The sequence below is a fragment of the Ciona intestinalis genome, unplaced genomic scaffold, assembly GCF_000224145.3.
Source record: "Ciona intestinalis unplaced genomic scaffold, KH HT000116.2, whole genome shotgun sequence".
Classification (NCBI taxonomy): Eukaryota; Metazoa; Chordata; class Ascidiacea; order Phlebobranchia; family Cionidae; genus Ciona; species Ciona intestinalis.
In genome coordinates, this window is record NW_004190438.2 from 73463 (window position 1) to 95613 (window position 22151).

Sequence of the window (22151 nt, forward strand, 5' to 3'; positions counted from 1 at the left end):
TAGATAAATAAAAAGAGTAACAACAGAAAAAGAAAGAATAAAACGAAATAAAGTACACAATAATGTATTAAAATAAAAGTTAATTACCTTCCGTAACATGACCAATCCAAGTCGATCCTGTTCTGCTTTATCCAATAAAATATAATCAAGGACAGCTTTTTTAATGCTCTTCAGATAAAGAATATTAATTTCCTACAAAAAAATGAACGAATTTAACTATTGTTTTAAAACTTTGTAAAACATATTTACTTTAAGTAATTGGTCAACTGTATTCGGCCAACCCAGTTAAGGCAAGATTTAATCATAGAAAGTGAGTTTTCTGTCCATTCGTTTGGTTTTGCAGAAATCATAGAATCGTCAATTGAGTTCGATAAAAGAGAGAAATATCTGAAAAATTATGCAATTTTATTCGAGGTATATGTAAACAATTATTTTTGCCCTAGATCGATCGACGATTGCCCTAGATCTTCATTTAAATTATATATAGTAGGGTGGGGGGAGATGGGACATCTTTAGCACATAATATCCAGATATCCTGATCGTGTTTTAAACAATTAACAACGATCTATGGGGGTCGTGAAGATATAGATTTATAAATGTTTGATTGTTCATTGTAACCTGATAAATGGGACGAGAAAACAGAGTTAAAAGGTGTCCCATCTTCTCCCACCCTACTGTACATCTACGTTTGTATAAACCTCGGTAATCGTATAGTTCGCACCATTTAAAAAAAACAGCCTGGATGTTGGGGTAACTGGCCAAATCAGGACTAAATCCTAGATTATCTAGGACCTTAAACCCAATAGAACAGAATATTGATCTTACCGCTCAGCGTGCTTTTCTTCTGGGCTCGCAGGTCGGGAAATGCCATGAAACGAGCACGTGTAAGGCGGGAAAATTACCTCAAGGGCTGCCCGGGTTGCTTCATCGTGTGTTCTATATTTAATTAGTTTTGTTTATTTGATATTGTTAATAAATATGAGCCGTTCAAGTAATACGCTTATAAAAGCACAGGTATACTCAAAGTTTCTTCCATTATGATAGAAATTGCTACGATTTGATCAATGACGTAAACACATAAAAATACCATGCATACAAACGTATGCGATGAACCCTTAGTTGCATGTACCAATATATAAATAAATAAAACCCAACATAACCATCAACACACAACCATACCGAAGTTCTTCTTCATCAGAACTTGGAGCGGAAGATTCTTCATCAGAGACGTCATCATCACTGGCACCCAACATCACCCCACTGTTACATGTTGTATGTTGACGACTTGTCCCACTGCTACCACTTGAACCTTAATAATTGCATTACTGATAGTACTGTGAGGTAAGATGGGGTACTGTTATTGGCACATAAATCTTATGTTTCTCGATCGTGTTTTAAACAATTAGCGCGATTCGTGGAGCTACGGTTATAAGATTCTTTAAATATTTTACTTACTACCAAATGAAACAAAATTATAAACAAACATGCTCCATTTTACCCCATTTCGCTATATTTGCCAATTAATTTATACTTTATAAATTTGAGCATAGCCCAAACATCATGGTGTTTATGCGATGCATATACAACGGGTCTAGAATAAAAGCACGTTGGAGATAAAGCATATTCATCATCAATAAACTTACATTCATCATCATTTGTTTCAATTTGTTTATCCGCACTGTTTGTTTCTTGTTCTCCATCGAAGTGTGTTCGGTGGAATCGAGACCGGACATGATACATTGAGCTTTGATGTTCATAAACTTCTACGTTTGAACTAAAATTATCTTCAGTTTCTCGAAATGCTGTTTTCTGTATATTTATTTTTTATATAATAAATATCGTAAACGTTCTTTTTTTATTTATTTATAAAATATATATTGTATTTTTTTAACATATACTAAAACAGACCTGCTGTGCTTCATCCGTAACTTTATTGACAGATAGGACAAGCCTTTGGTTCGAAAATAAAGCGGAATTGAAGCGATTTCTATTCGTGTTTGCAACTTCTTCATTTTGTTTCCAGGCAATTCCGTTGCAATGAAAGGAGTTGGAAACCTCAAAGTCAAAATGCGGCATTTTACGTTTATTCGCTGACCCTATAAACAATACAAAATAGGAATATAAACGTGCATGAGCGCATGGCTTATATATTGGATAGCTCGCATTTGACCCAGTTTATGGAGTTGGGTTGGACATTCGAATATACCATTCTTATGGGCATATATCGGTCCTTAAGCAGGACACTTTACTAACCGACAATTGCTTCAATTCATTAGTTTCCTATAGGTTGTTTAAATGAATAAATTTAACTTACTTTATCTTCGAATGGCCAGAAAAAGACGTCGTTATAACACGGGTATTCTGTTTCATACACCTCGTGCCAGCTTAGGTGGCACCATGTATTTTATTTTTTTCATTTTTTTACGTATAGCTCATAATTTGGACAACCCATTAGTGACTACTGGGTTGGAGCAATTGCCGTTAAGTGTTTTGACCAAGGACACATACGCCCACGATGGTAGCAGCGTCGAGCCTTGAACCCATTACATCTGGGTTAGAGGCACGCAAGCTAACTTTGCCACGGCGTTTAAAAAGATTCTAAAAAATAAATCACATACAAAGTTAAATACTGTAAAGTTTAATGTCATGTGAATGAAAAGTTAAATAATGACATACCATGTGATCGAAAATGTCCGTGGTTTGATGTAAATATTCTCTCACCGCGGTTGGCAATAACAGATGATTGCAAAGAACCTTGAGTAGCTGCACGACTTGTGTGCTTTGGGTGGAGCTTGGTAAACCTACTAGGACCATATGTATATTTTATTAATTAATTCAGTACCTTGTGATTACAATATGACAATACACATACATTGATCGGTCACTTCGTCCGTCTTTGTATTCCCTATGTATTTTGTTAAATGTTGGCTGGCGGGCAGATGCATTAAGTTGAATATCGGCAGTTTCTAACAACGGCGTGTAATTACATGCTTTAAACGTGGCAGTAGCGTGGGATGGTGGAAGTGGATGGTTCTTTGGGCATAAATCACGGTGTTCACGTTGTTTTCGACTTCGTTTATTTCTCAATTCTTTTTCCGTCACTGCAGCATGTTTATAACAAACTTTCTATTTCGATATTTATAATAAAACTGTTACAAATATTAAAAATACCTAAATGATACTTTTCAAACAGAATCATAGTCGATAGCTCTCTTGCTTTTGGACTGTAATTATTCCCGATAGAATCACTGAAACATAATTTAAACTGAGTTATAAACAGTGTATTGCGTCGTTAATTCCTAATAATCATTAAGTCAGTATACCTGATCATTCGGCAATGTTTTTCCTCCTTTGTTGGAACCGCGCTCGTCCAAGGTCCCTGTTGTATAATCTTTGGTTTGCCGCTCAATGTCGACTGCAAGTACTTGTTAGTAATGTAAATGTTAGTTTCATCGTTAAAACACATGACTACCTGTGGTCGATCCAGAGATGGAAGATTTTGTATTGTAGACCTTCTCCTGCTGCCCTGCCATGCTTCATACTTACGAGAAGTATTCATATTATACTCTATATTCAGTTTGTCATTGCTTTGGGCGCAAAAAATCTGAAATTAAGCAAGAATAAAATCATTTTGGTGACCGATATATCCTTTTCGTAAGTAAATGCGAAAGTTGCTTTTATACAAAACTTCTCCTAGAGCTGTTATCACTTTATGACTAACTGTAATACGAGTGACCTTTACGGTTACAACTTCGACGTCAATTAAATGCGTATTACATAACAACTCGACCTGTTAACGATTGAAGGGAGAACCTTAAAATGAGAGAGAAATTATTTAAAAAAACTAGAATGGCCAAGCGATATGGGTGGAAAATTGTTTTTGTAAGCCAACGTTCATCGACGGCTCATTGACTGAATAACGAGTCAAAAGGCGCACGGAAAATATATAAGTGAAAGCTCGCGATCGAACAATACCTATTGTGTTGGTCGCTGATGTTGGTTTAAGGTCCACAAACGGCATAATAATGTGCTTATGAACATTAACCTGTTACCATTGGTAACTGTTAAATCATATTTTAAAAGTTTAAAAATGAACCGTTTGTACAAAAAAAAATCATTATAAAACATCAAACAAAAGATGAGTAAAACGAGATTTGTTACAATGCTAACAACTATGTTTAAATTACAGATGTTGCCATTTTCGTAATAAAATTGTTGCTACAAACTGTATATATATAGTAGGGTGGGGAAAGATGGGACACCTTTAACACATAATTTCCAAATAGCCTGATCGTGTTTTACAGAATTATAACAAAGGTCTGTGGAAGTCGTAAGGATACGGTTTCATAATTCTTGGAATGTTCGTTGTTTACTACCAAATGGAAGGAGAAAACAAGATGTCCCATCTTCCCCCACCCTATTATATTTAAGTAAATTGCTACAAACTGTGTATATAGTTAAGTAAATGTAGATCGCCCGTAGCCGACAAAACAATTCTACCGAATTGAGAGATTCGTAAAAATAAAATAACGTTTAAGATCTGACAAGATATTCTCCAGCTCGCTTTATCAAAATTAACTTGATGTTTCTTTCTCCCCTATCATAAAACTGCCCTTAAAAATAAAAAGTAAAAATAAAGAAAACTTAGTTAACAAAAGACGAATTTAAAATTGGACCTCTCTAGCATATTGTCAGTAATTAACTTCACGCACTTTCACATTGCGCGTACCTTTTATACATTTCATATTTCGTAACCAAGTTACCGTACGAATAGAAAAAGGTATTACCGGCCTCAACAATTACAAAATATCCCAAAGAACCATACATGGCCCCGAACTATTATTGAATGCAGATTAAATAACATTACCTAAGCCGTAAAAAGTTTCCTTTTGGATTTAAACATATTAGTTGGGTGAGATAAGATGGGATAGCTTTAAATACTATTTTCTCGTCCCGTTTGATAGTAAACAAAGAGCGTTCCAAGAACTATAAAACCGTATCCTTACGACTTCCATAGATTGTTGTTAATTGTTTAAAACACGATCAAGATGTATTATATGTGTTGGTGGTGTCCCATCCTACCCCACGGTATTATATTAAACATCAGCAGTTCTGCGAAGAATTAATGACATATACAACTTCTCTTACTATGTCGGATATTTTACTAACTGAGAAAAGAATTATTGTTTAGGTAGGCTACATTTTAAATCGTTGAATCATATTGCGCAAATGAAATATTACTTCCCTCGTAGAATCGCACGCATAGACAGCAACATACTTAGTGCTTGTCTAAACCTAGGCTGTTTCGAAGACACTCCTACATCACTTTAAAGCGCGCAACTGTGTTTGTAAATGCGAACACTTGGCCACAGTGGATCGGTTGCTTTCATAGAGAGTTTCAGTCAACAATTAGATGGCACTCCAACATTTGGTTGTAGTGACGTAACCCACTTCTGACGTGAAGCAGCTTTATCATCAGCAACCTTTCACACCTCGGATCACTTTCAATATAAAGGGGTTTGACATTTTAAAATTTTAATCAAATTATAGGAGTTGATGGGTTTATGGCTTCATTAACTTGGCTGTCAGCATGGTACTTTAATTGTGATAACTATTACACGAGTTTCATTGCGTGAATAATCAAAATTGAAATTTTGATTTTACATACGACAACGCGAATAACTTTTTTTGTTAACCTAAATATTTTACAAGGTGGACGCGCACGTAGGATGTCGGTTTTATTTAACGGTTTGAACAACGCACTGAGATTAAGCGGAAGAAATACAAAAACTTAACTTCCTTTACCTCTCGCTACTACTATCGCCACAGCAGCCTAAATAAACACGCCAAAGTTTAAAACGGTCGCCCTTTTGTAACGGTTTTCGTTAAGGCACTCATCACGTTCGATAAATAAAAAATGACAGGAAATATTTCAAGAACCGTTAACAAGAGAGAGTCGCACAACCGTTATTCATTCGATACCACAATTCATAACGGTTGAGGACAAAGAAGAACAATTGGAATTATTACATCAGAAGTAAACGACATCGTTCAAATATTAACAGCCAAACGTTGGGAAACAATGAACGTGGTAGAACTTAAATAGTTTTAATGAATAGTAGAGCAACGACCGAGACCACACCCCACACAAATATATTGCATTTAATATAAATATATTATACTGCAAACATGAAGAATAAATTTTTCATAACAGTGAAAAAAAAATCGCAGCATGCTTCAGTAACTCATAAACGCGTCATGCAGCAAAGAATTTCTAGTACTTAATAATGAAAGAAGCAAGTGCATCTGAAAATACAAACAATAGCAGTAGGAATAAATACTAGAGAAAGTAATTTAAGTTTTTAGGCAGATGGACATTCATGCAAGAACAAGGCACGCAAAAACTCATGAAAGTTGGTTTTAGTTTAAAAAAATAAACACGAGATAGGTATCGTATGATATGTTTGTAGCAATAACGGTGTTCCAACAAGAGTATGTATAATGTCTATCAATTAGAATGATTCACATTTATCCCACAAATCTCCCTCCAACTTGTGTTTGTCTCACTGACAGCTGAGTTATGTTCAGTTAATTGTTTCTCCAGCATTGAAACTTCCTTTCTGTGTTTTTAACGAGAGAAATATGTTAGCCAGGAATAAAATAAAGTCACAGACAAGTTTTTAGTTTGCAAAAATAGATACCATGTAAAAAAAACAGCCCATTCTAAGGTTAACTTTGTGCATGAAAATTTAAATGCACATGTTCTTGCCTGCTAGGTGCCTTGTTAAGACAACAAAAACAAAGTATTGTGGTAAGAGCTCTTTCACACTAAATGTTAATATATATTATGTTAGCTAGAACTGACCTGAGGTTTTTTAACATGTCGTCTACGTCAGTAACAGAAGCTGGTGTAGTTGTGTTCTTCATAGTTTCATCTAACAAAGAACCTACACAACACACTTTATTATTAGCTACAATAACGCAATATTAATAGAAAGGGATTAAAGCATGTAAGTTGTTTTATTCAATAAATTATAAATATTTTACCAGAACTATTTATTGAAGAATCTCGTTTATTTCTTTGATTAAATGACGACAACCATGAAAGTGAACGAAGATTTTTTTGTAATTTCTTTGATCTTTCCTGATATCGAAGTTTGTCGCGGCGAGTTTCATCGAGATGATAACTAACTTTTTTCAGCTTTATCTGTTAAATAACAACTTGTACACTAAATTGCAACTTTCGTATTTTACATTTAAGTTTAAAAAAAAATCAACTAAAAAATGAAAAAACAGGTTTCATATAGTAAAATATATGTTGCATGCTTTTATTAAGTAAATTTTTTAAGGCTCATCTAGACCGTTCTAATGCACAAGAATTTATAGTAAATCATTCTTAAGATGTGTAAACCTCAAGATTTTGAATTGTGATCCTTAATTTCTTGTTGGCATCAACCAGCAATTCAAGTCTTCCATTAGCTTCATCAAGCTTCTTATCATAATGCAACATTCTGTTCTTCTTCAATTCGGTGAATTCTAATCCATGCAATCTCTTCATCTCAGTCATCTGAATCTACACAAACGTCATTATTAATTGATTTTCATTACAACAAATGATGGAAAAAAACAAAACTTAAACAAATGTTACGAGCTCCTGAATAAGCAAACAAAATATGTTCATTTATCTTCACAAAATATGTCAGTAAAGAGAATAATTTTTTTATTTAAATAATGCAGAATTCCAATGCATTAATATGGGTTGATAGAAGCATGTATAAAAAACCTGTAAAGCTATGTTTTCTTTTTCCTTATGTTCTGCGGCATCCTTCCATTGACTTAATTCCTCACACAATCTACTTGTTTTAACCTTCATACCATCATCATCTAATGGAGATGGAATCAAAGCTTTTGTTTCATTTTTTAAAATTCCAATTTCTTTTAATAAATCTGATATCTTCATATCAGAAGCTGTTGATTTGTCTTCAGCTTCTTTCAATTTTTTCCTCAGTATTTTCACAGTTTGTTTGTATGCTTTTAACTTTGCTGCATCGCTTGTTTTAAACAAACATGCAACATCTGACGGATTAGGAATTATCGGGAGGTTGCTTTCATTAGTTTGTGTTGAAACAGATGATTGCATGATTTGTAATTTCTCTTCAATGGATCGGTTTAGGTTCAGATCCCCTGCTTGGTGGCAAGTACAAGTTACAGAATTACTATTGGCAGTTTGGCAGGATGCATGCCTCACATTATAGTCAGCACCAATGGATGATATCTCGTTTGAGTTATTTATCACAGTTTGGGGTTGGTTTAAAGAAATATTACAAATGTTTGATTGCGAAGATGTTGAATTACAAATAGTCGGAGAAGTTGATTGTAAAGAGTTTGAAACATTGTTTTCTTTCGTAAAGGAAAGCCTGGAAAAATAGTTTTCGTTTGTCTCTTTACAAGAGTTGGTTTGTTTTACATCAGTGTAAGTTGCTGATGAATCGTTTGTAGATTGGCGTTGATTATGTAGTAGTTCTGTAGACTCACAGCTTGTCTGGGTTGAAACATCTGTTAAAAACAATTCAGATAAAAAAAACTTCAATGATATGATGATAATTCATGAGAATGGAGAAGTGAGAAAACTTCAAGGTTGTTTACATGTTTGATAGACATTATTGGATAATTGTAAACATGTTTGTCATGGAGTAATCAGCTAAACTGTAATTGCTTCAACCCATTGATCACTATTAGCAATAAGTAACCCAAATTGTATAAAAAAGAAAGAACATTCACCACAATGCACTAGGTGTTTATAAACAACACAAGTAATGCAATAAGACATGTTAGACAAATGATTTGAACTTACCCCTCAACAATAAAATTCTAAACTAACACATTACTGCTTTACCTGTTTGTGGAAATTTTTCTTCCTTAATTTGAGAATGTTGTAATTTAGCTTTGACTTGTTCCCCCCATTGCTGGTAATGTTTTTGTAACGATGCGAGATATTGTTGTTGTTGGGAAACTGCTTGTTTTAATTTGTCTCGTTCCGTTGTAACAAACTTAACATGTTCAGCTGGAATAAATAAATATAAACAGTTTGTTACATTATTAATATCTACGATATATCTGCAATGATTAGTAGGTTTGTCTATATCAGTGTTTTTAAACATTAATTGACAAAACAAATTACTTTATTATAATTATTTCGGATATCTATTTTAACTAATCTGAATTTAAAAAAGAAATAAATTGATAAGTTTTGACAATATGAACTACAACACTCACAAATGTTTGATTCCCTTTCTTTATATTCCTCCTTTTGTTCCAGCGCATTTACCAATTGTATATTCAGAGAATTCATTTCTTGTTTTGCTGTTTGTACTTCTTCATTTAGTAACTCAAGCTTTGTAAGCAAACTTGAAACTTCCTGTAGCAGTTAAAATATTAATAAAGGAAGCACCAAGCACTTTTTACTTCATCAACATTTTAAAGAAACATTCTTTACCAAGTTGTTGTGGAGTATATTAAATTACAAATCTTGCGAAGAGAATTGAAAAACATTTGTAAAAACATTAAATTAGAGTGTTAAGATAATTTGTGTATTACTGTATGTGGACCATGTGGTACATGATCATATCTTCATATGCATCTTTTTTTAATCAAGAAGATAAATCTTCCATTTAAGCCAAACCATATAATCAATGTTTACGATTTATAAACAATGAGGGTTAGAGTTCTGCATTATTTTAGAAATAAATATTTAAAATCAAATAGTACGTACATTTGATTTATCCATTACTCTTTGCTTTTCACAAGCAAACTGTATCTTGAATTCTTCATTTGAGTTACGAAGCTCACTGTTATACTCAGTTAAATGAGAGATTTCCAATTTAGCTTTTTCATTTAGTTTGCTCAGTTCTTTAAGACGCTGCGGAACAAAAGTTGTTCTTTCATTATGAGTAAACCAAAGTTTATATCATTTTGTTAAGAGCATATATAATAACATCTTACCTATTTGTATTTATACTCTTGCCTTTTATTATTTTCATACATTTATGAAACAAAATAATATAAGAGAGTAAGACGTGAGCTGTTTTTAAACAAAATAATATACTACATAGTGAAGAGTAAGACCTTTTCCATATTTTGTATAAAACAAAAAAACCCGATGCTTTATATTTCACTATTTAACCCAAACAATAAGTACAATAAAGTATAGTAAGGCCAAATGAAGTTAAATTTAAACTAAACCTATTAGCAGGACATTAAAATGCCATTATTTTAAAGATCAAACATCATTTGATGAAAATTTACAAAACTTTAGTCTTAGTGCTTCATACCGAGAACACGTACACTCACTTTATTATAACTTTCCTCTATTTCTACCACTTTATTTTGCAGATTTAAGTTCATCTCTTCAAGCTGAGCAACATCCCTTGTTTGTTTCATCAAATTTTCCTCTTGTTTTAACATCTCAGTCTTCATTTTATCTTCCACTAATTGCATTTGTTCAACTTTGGCAATTAAGTTTAGTTTTGTAGTCTGTAACTCAGCTAACATCTCCTTTTGTTCGTGTGAATGATCTGCACGACCAACATTCTGTTGTTGCATCAAAACATTCTGCCTTAATTGAGTCACCTTGTGTAAAAAAAGGTTTATTTTTATATTTTTAATATACAGGGACAGCAAAAAGATTAAAAAAAATAAATAGAGCAAATAAAACCTAGAAAACATAACTTACTTCCACAACTTGTTTATCTCTCTCATTTGTAACTATTTGAAGATGTTCCTTCCATTTTAAAGACTCTTTGTTTTTCAATTCAATAAGCAAAGTGTTTTGTTTGAGTTTTTCTGACATCATGGCTAATTCTTTTTGTAGTCTTAATAATTCTTCTTCTTTTCTTTCAAACTTGGCAATTGTCTTTTCCAATTCAGACTGCAAACAAATGTAGAATTGTATAATATGATTTACTATCCCCTATTGTACCTGTAAAGAATTAGTTGATATTACTTACCTGAGATTTATCTTTTACAGTTACAGCATCTTGATACAAACATTGCAATTTCTCGTACTTAATTTCATACTCTGAACAAGTTTGTGCATTTTCCTTTACTTGGCTACGAAAACAAGGTATGTTTAGATAAAGATTAATAGTTTAGGATGTTTCACAAGTCAAAATGTTAATTTATTTTAATAAATCAATGAATTTGTAATCAATTTAAACCTTGTACTTATGTACCGTGCATCTAATCCAGTATCTATAACATATTTAATATTTCAAATGAAAACCTAAATATTTAAAAACATAATATATAGTAGGTTGGGGGAAGATGGGACACCTTTTCATTCTTTTTTCTCGCCCAATTTGGTAGTAAACAAAGAAAATGCAAAGAATTATAAAACAGTATCCTCACGACTCCCATAGACCGTTGTTAATTGTTTAAAACACGATCAGGATATCTGGATATTATGTGGTAAAAGTGTTCCATCTGGGATCCCCCACCCTACTGTACCAGTATACTAAGTTTTCTTATGAAATATAATAATATTACCAAGCCAAATGATCAGCGTGAAGTTTTGTTTTCTCTGTAAGTTTCTGCATTTCTTCTTTTGTTCTAACATGTTCACTTTCACCTTTTACCACTTTTCTCTGCAACTCAACAACCTGTTTAATGAAATGAAATTATAATTTTTGCACTTGTCAAGTGCTGGTTACCAAAAATATATTAAATGTGTTTTAGTATTTGTAAAAATCTTTAATAATGTTTTCAACTTTATTAAAGATTTTTTAAACATACATATTAATGTTACAACATTTGCTAATTGTTGTTACTACTTTGATGAAATAATCAACAGCCATAGATATGTAACATTTGTTATACATCTATGGCGTAGTTGACTCCTGGTTGGTTTATTACCAAACTAAATGGATTTTTTAAACTGATGATGTAAAAAAATTCATTATGTCACTTATTACTAGATGGTATTATGGATAATACCAACTGGAAGAGTTTTTACCAATTATAAGTAACCTTATGAAATTTTTTAAAATAATTGTATCAGAATGCATTATTTGCATTACTTTGCCCCAAAAGGTTAAACAGGTCGCATTCAAACCGCAGTTAGCAGGTACAGACGCCCTGGACCAGGGCCCATGGTTTATAGTAAAGCTTAAAAACAATGACAAAACGTGTAATTCAAAGAAATAGCCTAATTTGCGAGAATTCCTTATAGCATAAGTTTTATTATTGTACAAATGTACAACATACTTCATTCTTTTTCTCCATAATTCTTTGCTTAAGAAGTTGAGTTTCTTGTTTAAATGAAACCCTTTCTTCCTTAAAGACTTTACGTTGCATTTCCAACTGTTGTTTCACGCCTTCTTCTCTTGCGACAATGTTAGACTAAATAAAATTAAAATTTTGTAAATGGTAAAACAGTGAATATTTACTGTTGTTAGTTGGTTGTAATTTAAATTAAGGAGCCCAGACCAGGGGTTTTCAGACTTTTATACAAAAACAAAGTTTTAGGACTAGTAACAAATTTACAGCTACTTTGTGGCTTTAATTTACAGGTTTTAACGTTTGAAAAATCAGACTTCAAAGTTGTCAAAAAAAAAACGCACTGGCTGGCACCCGGCACTGTAACATGACAATACAATATTTCGACAGTTACTGACTATAAAGCAAAGGCTAACCACACAAAATAGCCCACCAAGCATAGTGTTAGTGGAATATTAGTTTTTGTCACTTTGAGATTTTTAACATTTGTCATTTTTCCCAAAAAATATATTTATACCTGTATTTTAAGTTACAGTATGATATAGGAATTTAACCTGTGCCAAGTAATCATGCCTGATTGGTGCCGGTGTATCATTACCTAACACATAATTTTTAGGTAAAATAAACAGAAAACGTATGTGGGTAACACGTCATGTTTTGCTGCAAACATATTTTTTTTGGGGGGGGGGCACAACTAAATAATATTTTAATAAAAAAATACTACTGATACTATTTATTAGGGAGATGTACTATTTAACATATATATGATCTTACTATGACCAAAATGATAAATGTTTTAAAATATTGACCTTGTCAGAAATTTCCTGTTTAAGTTTTGTAAGGCACATTTCAACATGAAACAAGTCCTTATGTAGTTTGGCTACCACTGCATCAAGAGAATGTTTTTCTTCACTTTTAATGGAGAGTTGAGATTGAAGTTGGTTAACCGATGAAGTTTGCATCATAAGCGCCTTTCTTACGTTGGCAGACTCATTTTTTAATTTATCATGAGCTTCATTTGTTAACAGTAACCTGGGGTTAAAAATTAAGTATATATATATATGCTGGTGATATATATATATATATGCATATATATATATATATATGTATCATTTTTAACAGTTGATAAACAATATAAGTCACCAGCATATGATACCATGTGTATTTGGTGTTGGTGTTAAAACAGTTGATCAAATAGACAAATAATATTTAAACATCTTATATTTTAGCCTATTTTCTAAACATTTTGTTTACCGGTCTTCTACTTTTTGTAGTTGGTTTTTTGTATCTGCAAGTTGACGATCTTTAGTTAGGAGTTGCATTGAATATTCCTCTCTTACAAGTCGAAGTTGGGAGAAGTTATTTTCAGATTCAACATTTTCATTCGAGCTTTTTTCAATAAATGATTCCAACCGTAACACTTTACCATGCATTTCACTACACTGAAGTAAATAATCTTTATTATAAAATATTTCATTTGCTTATGTTGTTACAACTTGTTAGCTTTAAATTACCTCTTCTTGAAGCGATTTATTTCGATTCATTACATTTTCAACTTCTCGTTTTTTTTCATTTAATTCATTTTTATTCCGATCTCTGTCAACCTGAGTCAACTCAAGCAACTGCGATGTTTCTGACAACTCCAGTTTTAGTTGCTTCACATATTCGTTCATGGATGTTTTGTGAGTCTCCCACACTTCCTAAAAAACAACAGAAATATAAAGTATTTATATATTTAATTATATATTATATATATAGAATATAAGCAAAACCCAACCGAATATTCAAAAGTTCTTACCATCTTACTTTCCATTTGCTTCTTGAAAAACTTTAATTCTTTATCACGTACAGCAAGTTCTGTTTGAGATGTTTTTAGCTGATCATATAATTTATTCTTTTCTTCAGATATTTCATAAATGTCAAGTTGTAATTGTTGTTTGCTTGATACAAGGATAGCTATGTCAGCTTCAGCAAGCTTTAAGAAAAACATGTATCATACCAATTAGTACTTAATATTATACATGATACATTTATATATATAATTGACATTGTTTTTTTTTACATTTTCCAATGTAATGTTTAAATTAAATCTACACATTTGTACCAATATTGTTTTTGTTTGTCACATGACTCATTTAAAATTCCCATTGGGCAGCATACCAAACATATAAAAGTATGACTGACAATTTAGACAAACCAAAAACAGACATATACAATGTTAGCTGTATCAGCTCAAACCCACATCTACTGGGGTAGAGACAGGCACGCTAACCATTGTTCAACGCACTGAGCTGTGCATAATAAAATACTTGTAAGCACAGGTAGAGGACTAGACGTACACGGTTGCAATAGGATTACCATGTGTAGTAATCGTAGCAAAAATCCTGGAGATTGGGAGGAGTCTATAATATCTATTTTATCCAAAAAGTGTTCAAGTTAAAATGCGGGTATAAAATAATATACAAGCAACATTAGATGTAGAATTTTAGCTTGTTCTACATTTCTGACTTAGCTAGCTATCTATTATCTTTAGAATAGTACAACATATCTTCAGACTGGAATTCGGAGTTATGGTAATGCAATCGCTGTACCGTTTTTTTATTTTTTTATTATACTTTCTTCAGTACGTTTTATGTTGGAGGAAGAATAATTAGTTATCTCCGTCTCCTACATTTAGATATAACAGTGCAAATGCTTATACAAAAATGATTTTATACATTTATATTAAATAATTTAGCTGTAATATTAATCTTTTATCAACATTTTTTCGCGGTTGGGATTTCTTTGTAATTTAGTCTCAGAAATCAATTGAACATCAAGTACAAGTGATGTCATGTTGGGAAACTTACATCATTTTAAAGCAAAATGGCTACAACTATAATTTGGAAGCTAATATGAGGAGACAGCAGTAAAAAAATAAAATGTTTCGGAAAGGTCTTGAAGTACTGGGAGGAATCCAAAGCACATGTATAGGCTAAATACCAATTCACAGAAATAAACTAATGAACATGTTTCCATACAAGCTAAAATTTGTATTGCCAGGTTTAAAATAGTCCCTTTAGTAGGTTATTAATTAAAAGTACTTTTTTAATGCCTATATAATATATAAAATCATTTTTTATGATTGTTGCACTGCAATATCTAAATGTATCTGGCAACTACTTGCACCAACACAATTAATAAAACAGATAAAACGCAAAAGCGATTGTACTAACATATCATCACATTGCAGCCTAGGAATAAGAATCATACAGACTGATCCAATCGGTAGAACAAACTAAAATTCGGCATCCAATGTTCGTTGCTTGTATATTATTGTATATACGCATATTAACAAAGAGAATCCGGAAAACCGAACCTTTGGTGTTTAGAGTGAGCCAAATTGAATTTATAAGATGGTACAACTTTTACTAATGAGAATCCTATGGCAGCCACGTACTCAACCATTTCTTACTTTTAAATCTTGTGCTAGTTCTTTTCTCTTCGTATTACATTGCTCATGCTCACATTTACATACCATTTCATCAACCTGTCATAGAAATCATTATTAACTAATGAGTCGGATGTAATTATGATTAAGCCATACTAAACTTACAGTTGAATTATTTGCACTATACTCATTAGACAGCATGCTTAGTCCTTGATCAAAGGAGGTAGATGATAATGAGGATTCTTCTGAATCTTCTTCTTTATCCGTCGTCATATTTGTTATAACTGATTCCGTTTCATCATCGGTTGAAAATGTATTAAACACAAGAGAGGCAGATGCAAGTTGATGTTTCCTATCCTGCACTGTTTGAGTTTGCTGCAAATTATACACTTCGTGTTCAACATTTTGATTACTGTTGGCCAAATGCTCAATCCCCATGTTTGCAGTAGAAGTGTTGACAGCTACAGTTTGTGGGAAATTGGAACAGGTGGTTGCCATGTTGATACCAACCCCTGGGAAATGTGGTAACATTAAAGAATTAAAACTTGCATCTGTGTGGAAAGAATCAACATCTGAAACAAAACAACCTTCCATTGAATCATCTTGTCCAACATTGGATGAGGAAACAGAATCGAAAGAAACAGTATGTTTTCTCTTAACTTCATTATTGAAAAGATTGCTTGGTTTAAGTTTATTGTTGCTATCCACGCCATATAACTTTGCTGCATGGGTTGGTGTTAGCAAGGTTGCTCTTCCATCAACAGTGCGATGTTTTCCAAGACTACAAACTCCGGTGCCTCCAGCTGAATGCAATGCATCACGTTGTGTTAACTTTTTTTTTGAATGTAAGTTGTTTGATTTAATTCGGGTTGTTGGTTCATGGCTACTCACACTTGAACTAGAAGGACTCCTTATTACAACCAATTTTCTGTACAATTAATAAAAATTAGGAGTATATAAATATATAAGCATTTAATATATCTATTTATTTTCACACTGGATTATTCAATCAAGTATGAAAATTTCAAAGATTTTCATTACCTGGAAGAAATAGGTATCAACAGAGCACCATCTTTATGTAGGGGTAAATCAGAAATTCCATTATCCAGTTTTTCTTCGGGAATATTATTTGTCAGATTATTTTTCATTTATGTTTACAAACTGTACAGCATAATTAAATATTCAAAATGAGAAATTACCTGTAAACAAATTGTAAATAAAATGCTATAGAGACATTAGATATAGAAAAATAGAGCCCTGTTTCAGAACAGTCATTCTTTTACCAAGTAACATAAAGCCATAAACAATACATAATGTTTTAATTATAAAATATTTTTAGTTTAAAAAACATGTAAGTGCATGGCATATTACTTTATACTACCAACATAAATTAAACTTAAAAAAGAGTTTTATTTATAGTTTTTGGTTTTTTTTTGCTTAACAAAGATCTCTGTGTTTTTTCGTTACAAATATTTACTGATGCTTCCTTTTGTGACAACTTGGATATATTTGGTATTTTAGATGAACTTGGTTGTAATTCATTATCGGAATCATAATTTATATGGCCACTCTTCTCAGTGCTTTTTTCTATGCGGCGTTTATTGTTTATCACTTTAACAGGTGACTTATCTACCGCTGCTACCACAGCAATGTTTCCTTTAGAGGGTGATTCACATCTTGTTGAAACATCATTTGATTTACGATGCTCTGACGACATAATTAACTGATTGTTAAATGCTGAACCTGCAACAGCTGTGAGAGCATTCTCAGACAAAACCGTGACATAATCTTTCATTTGACAAATTTTTAAACCAAATTTTTGCTTACAAAATTTATCTGTCTTCATAGTGAACTTTGATTGAACTCCCTCATTTTCCGCATATTCTTCTAATTCTACATCTTTTTCATGCAAGAGATTCTTGAGTGCCTCATTTTCCAAAACAAGCCGTGCAACTGTAATTACCAGTGGTTCAATTAATGTGCTTCTTATTAATCCAGATTGATCTCTTACACATTTGAACACCCAAGTGAAGGGCATTTCATGAAACAGGTTATTTAAATTTAAATGCATACCCCCAGTAACAGGTGTGAAAGAAAAGTTTTGATTTAAATCATCGTTGAGGCTCTGTTCAATGTGGCTGATAATGCTCTTAACTGGAGCTTCAAGTCGATTGTTAAGATTCCTACATCGCACTTTTATTTCTTCAAATGTTAAAACTTCAATAAAAATGGCTTCTGCATTAGTTATCACTAGTAAGTAGTCATTGGGACGTTGAACAAACTTTTTCAGAAATATTAAATGACTTTCTGTGCCATGACATCTTAATGTGGACCACAGTTTCAAAGATAGGTTTTCATCCATATTATTTGTTGTTCCCACAATACACAACAATACATTGGTTGCTTCCCTTCACAAATAAAACAACCTGTGCAAACCAGACCAAACAACTATCACCTTAAAACCTACCAAATGCATAATTTATAGCGACCCATGCAATGTTTCATACAGTGGCGGTATAATTGGCTGTTAAGCCTGTTAGCTAAACCCCCCTGTGCTTATTAGAAATAAACACAATTAGAAGAACTTCATACTGTGTTAGACTCTAAATTGATCTCGGGTTGGGAATTAGTGGATGAAACTTAACTGATCATTTTCATCCTTACACCATACAATCACTACAAGACAACACTTAGTAACTTACTGTGAAATATGACGTCACCTACTATTCGATACACCAAAAATGAAACATTGTATTTTACAACAAGATAGCGAAGCTCTAATAAGTGAGCACGTATAACACTGATTAGCATAATAGTTATTAACCCTGCAGCATATGTTGAATTATAAATGTACACTAGCTAACCTTGTTGTCGTTTAAATACGTTCGTTTTTGTGAATTTCGACAAACTATAAACAGGCAGTAATTCGGTAATGTTAGAAGTTAGAATTAATTATATGTTGTTTCTGGCGCTAGCGCTAGAAACTCGTCGTTGCTACCATTATGGGCGTATGTGTCCTTGTGCAAAACACGTAACAACAATTGCTCCAACCCAGTGGATTGTCCAAATAAGAACAACTGATCGACAAAAAATGATCTGTATGACCACTTACGTGCTTAAAAATAGGCGGGAGTGCGTGTTTAATATAAAAATTTGTCATAATTAAACTCAAGTCTTAAATATAAATATAAAAAGTTGTATTTCAAAAATTGTAATTGTATTTAAGCCAAGAACGGTCTGTATATCAATAATGTAAATAATGTCAGTGCCCCTATAACGATTAACGGCGGTGACGGGAAGGTCTACCCTGCCCTTAACGTGGTGGCTTGGTAATTTTCTTGTCCCATTTGGTAGTAAACAAAAAACATAGTAGGTGGGGGAAGATAAGACACTTTGTCAGACACAACATTTTTTAATTTTCTTTTCACAGACCCCTATTTAATGATAATCAAAAAATGTTACGGAATTACTCGAGAGTATTATCACGACTTAATAAATCGCGCACCAAAGCCGATTACAGTTATTAAATATTTAAAAAGTATGTTAAATAAAAACAGTATTTTTGAACAGGTAAAAAAATGCCAAATAGTAAAGTGTAAATTTTGAATGTTCGGTAAATCATAGTAAAGCTAATAATTTTTTGTAGTTTGCGAGTGTGAACGTTTAAACTAGTTTTATAAGTTCCAAAAAATTCCCCCACGTTTTAGTTTTGTATGTTTTTAATCCAAACTTGGAAAGGTTTGCCTTTTAAAAAAAAGGGTTGCTTTTTGAATTATTTAAGGTATAATAGTTCTAATTCGTGGTATTACTCAAAAATCGTCATGTATTTCAATTTTGGAAATATAAGGCAATGTAATCGTCATCCCATCTTTCCCCAATCTACTATATCATTAAACCGCGACCGCATGTGTCCACAGACCGTTATTTGATTAAAACACAATCAGAATATTTGAATACTATGTGTTAAAGATTTCCCATCTTACCCACCCTATTGACTATTAAATGAGACGAGAAAATAAAATAAAATAAAATATGTCTTATCTTTCCCTATTATATATTATCGTGTTATTATATTACTTTATCATATTTAATGAACCCCTGAGGTATAAATTTTTGGATAAAAAACAAACCCTTCAATGTTTGGCAATAAAAACCTACACAACTATGAAGTGGGGAAAGACGGGACAAAAAAGAAAAATATGTATAGTAATGGTATTTTGCCACTTGTAGTTTACCCACCGAGTTTAACAGCCTGTGCTACTTTCTGTGCCATGTAAACTTTGGGTAAACAAGAGATTAAAGATCTAATCGGAGTTTTTCCTCACCGAGCTAAATAAACCACAATTAAATTCAACTATAAACCATTGTATAAGATCTCTACCACACAAACGGCTGCTTAGGATTTTGGAATTCGGCGCTTTTTGCGCCGCTGGTAATTACCGCAGTTTTGTTGGTTTGCCTTAAAAGCTTTCAAGTTACTTACTTGTATTTCAGTTGGATAGCTGTGCTTGGGTTGAATTTAAGATTTAAGTTGTATTTAGGTTGCCACGTTTAATTTATTTTGGTCGCCACATTTATTTTGGTCGTCACAGAATGAATATGGAATTGCTTGTGTTGGGATTAATATTATCATTTGTTGCTGGTAAGTTGTTTTAATTTACAAACGTTCGATGTATAGACGAATAAATGTTTTGGATTTGGGGTTTCTTGCTGAACGCAATCTGTTTTAGGTCAACCGTCCGAAGGCACGGAACCTAACACTTGGCCATGTTCGGATGGAGTGAACTCTATCAATATAGATTTCTTGTGTGATGGAAGAAATGACTGTCCGGATTTATCAGATGAAGACGAGTTCAACTGTGGTTAGTATTATAACAATCATATTGCACAGTGATATGAAGTAGATGGGCTACCGTTAGCACCTAAACCCCTTATTTCCATCGTGTTTTGAATATTTTACACTTTATCGCAGGAAACACGTGTGAATTCACTTGCCATTCTGACAAGAAGTGTGCGTTTAGTTACCAACTATGCGATGGTTTTCCTGACTGCAGTGATTGGTCTGATGAATCTGAATGCCCTGTAAGGCGACTATCACGTTTGTTTGGTCAAAAATTAACCGATGACTTCATTATATTTTTTATTAAAGGAAACCGCATGTGATGGGTTTACATGTGTCGACTCTGGGCGTTGTATAAGCCATCGAGATGTGTGTGATCGGTATAGCGACTGTAGTGACAGTTCCGACGAGAAAGATTGTTTTAAAGTGACAACCACCACAGCCCACGCTACAACTACAACAACGGTTCAACCCCCAACCACCATGGCGAGCATTAACATTCCGCGAAAGTGCAAGAAAAATCCGAGCAAATCGAAGTGTCGTTTATTTTGGGAAATTCTTGCAACAAAACTCACAAAAAGATTCATACGAAAGTGCGTCAAGAAACCAAAGTCGAAAAAGTGCAAAAAATGGCGGCCGGTACTTGAAATAAAGCAGCTTGCATCACCTTACGACTTCGTACCACCAAAGTGCAAGAAGAATCCAGGTTTAGGCAAGTGTCAATCATTCCTCGTTCACATTGCGAAACAACTTCCAAATAAGTTTGTCGCCAAATGTAATGCCAAGCCCAACAAACCAAAATGCAGGAAGTTCCGTGTCGTATTAAACCTTGTTCCAACATTTGTTGAAAACTAGTGGTCAAGCATAACATTAATTGGTTTTGGTTTATATTGTAACCGACCTTTTCATCTTCGATCTTGTGCGCACAAAACAATAAATTTATTTTTTTTCGTACCGGAAGTTTGATGAAAAAGTTATATAGTATGGTGGGGGAAGATGGGACACCTTTAGCACATAATATCAAACTATCCTGACGGTGTTTTAAACAATTAAAACGGTCTATCGGAGTCGTGAGAATATAGTTTCGTAATTATTTGAATGTTTTTTGTTTACTACTAAATGGGTCGGAAAAATCGAGTTAAAAGGTGTCCCATCTTTCCCCACACAACTGTAACAATTCTGTATGGCAAAAAAACTACGACTGAGAAAGAAATTGTAAAGACGATTCGCCTGAATTTTAGGGCCTCTCATTTAATAGATATATATCAGAGAGTGGTATTCTAGAACACGTCTGCATACTACTATAATAAGTTTATATACTATTATTCTGCTTGATGGTACCCACTTGATGATACACAAAACCGAATGTTATAGTAGGGTGGGGGGAGATGGGACAACTTTTCATTCGATTTTCTTGCTCCATTTGCTATTAAATAAAGTTTTATCAAATATCTTCACAATTCCTATTGGCCATGGGTAATTGCTTAAAACACGATCAGTATATTTGGATATCATGTGCCAAAGATGTCCCATCTTATCTACTATTACATTATAAAAGAAGATAACTGTTAAGTATTAAAATTCGGTTTTGCACGAATATAACATAAT

The 22151-nt window shown here is 33.0% G+C and overlaps 4 protein-coding genes across 7 annotated transcripts in view; 1 reads left to right on the forward strand and 3 right to left on the reverse strand.

Annotated features, from left to right (window-relative positions):
• LOC100181862 (dynein heavy chain 3, axonemal) overlaps positions 1-186 on the reverse strand; it is a 32930-nt gene extending 32744 nt beyond the window's left edge. For all 3 annotated transcript variants that reach the window (XM_026838794.1, XM_026838795.1, XM_026838793.1), the window contains exon 1: positions 88-186. In XM_026838794.1, coding sequence (XP_026694595.1) covers positions 88-99 — 12 coding nt within the window. In that variant the 5' untranslated portion in view covers positions 100-186. The remainder of the gene's footprint in view (positions 1-87) is intronic.
• On the reverse strand, positions 100-3612 carry LOC113475134. Of its 2 annotated transcripts, none has more exons than XM_026838797.1 (11): positions 3473-3612; positions 3324-3415; positions 3172-3248; positions 2873-3101; positions 2677-2801; positions 1909-2096; positions 1644-1809; positions 1180-1309; positions 826-936; positions 250-387; positions 100-192 (listed from the first exon to the last, which is right to left on the reverse strand). In XM_026838797.1, the coding sequence occupies exons 1-11, from the start codon at positions 3557-3559 to the stop codon at positions 171-173; spliced, it is 1365 nt and encodes a 454-aa protein (XP_026694598.1). In that variant the 5' UTR covers positions 3560-3612; the 3' UTR covers positions 100-170. The 2 variants fall into 2 exon arrangements, with proteins under 2 accessions (XP_026694598.1, XP_026694597.1); XM_026838796.1 differs by having other exon boundaries at positions 2677-2804.
• Positions 3613-5852: 2240 nt separating this feature from the next.
• Positions 5853-16914, reverse strand: LOC100184241 (myosin-J heavy chain-like). Its single transcript, XM_002120727.4, has 20 exons — positions 16745-16914; positions 15869-16631; positions 15728-15802; positions 14072-14248; positions 13788-13973; positions 13528-13715; positions 13083-13305; positions 12262-12396; positions 11545-11657; positions 11007-11109; positions 10733-10927; positions 10351-10629; positions 9773-9919; positions 9277-9418; positions 8897-9064; positions 7784-8556; positions 7412-7573; positions 7048-7207; positions 6866-6947; positions 5853-6620 (listed from the first exon to the last, which is right to left on the reverse strand). Exons 1-20 carry the CDS (start codon positions 16849-16851, stop codon positions 6509-6511), a joined length of 4290 nt encoding a protein of 1429 aa, XP_002120763.1. The 5' UTR covers positions 16852-16914; the 3' UTR covers positions 5853-6508.
• Positions 16915-20165: 3251 nt separating this feature from the next.
• Positions 20166-21499, forward strand: LOC100175608 (low-density lipoprotein receptor-related protein 2-like). Its single transcript, XM_002125316.5, has 4 exons — positions 20166-20345; positions 20434-20565; positions 20676-20785; positions 20853-21499. The coding sequence occupies exons 1-4, from the start codon at positions 20297-20299 to the stop codon at positions 21396-21398; spliced, it is 837 nt and encodes a 278-aa protein (XP_002125352.1). The 5' UTR covers positions 20166-20296; the 3' UTR covers positions 21399-21499.
• The last annotated feature ends 652 nt before the right edge of the window (positions 21500-22151 follow it).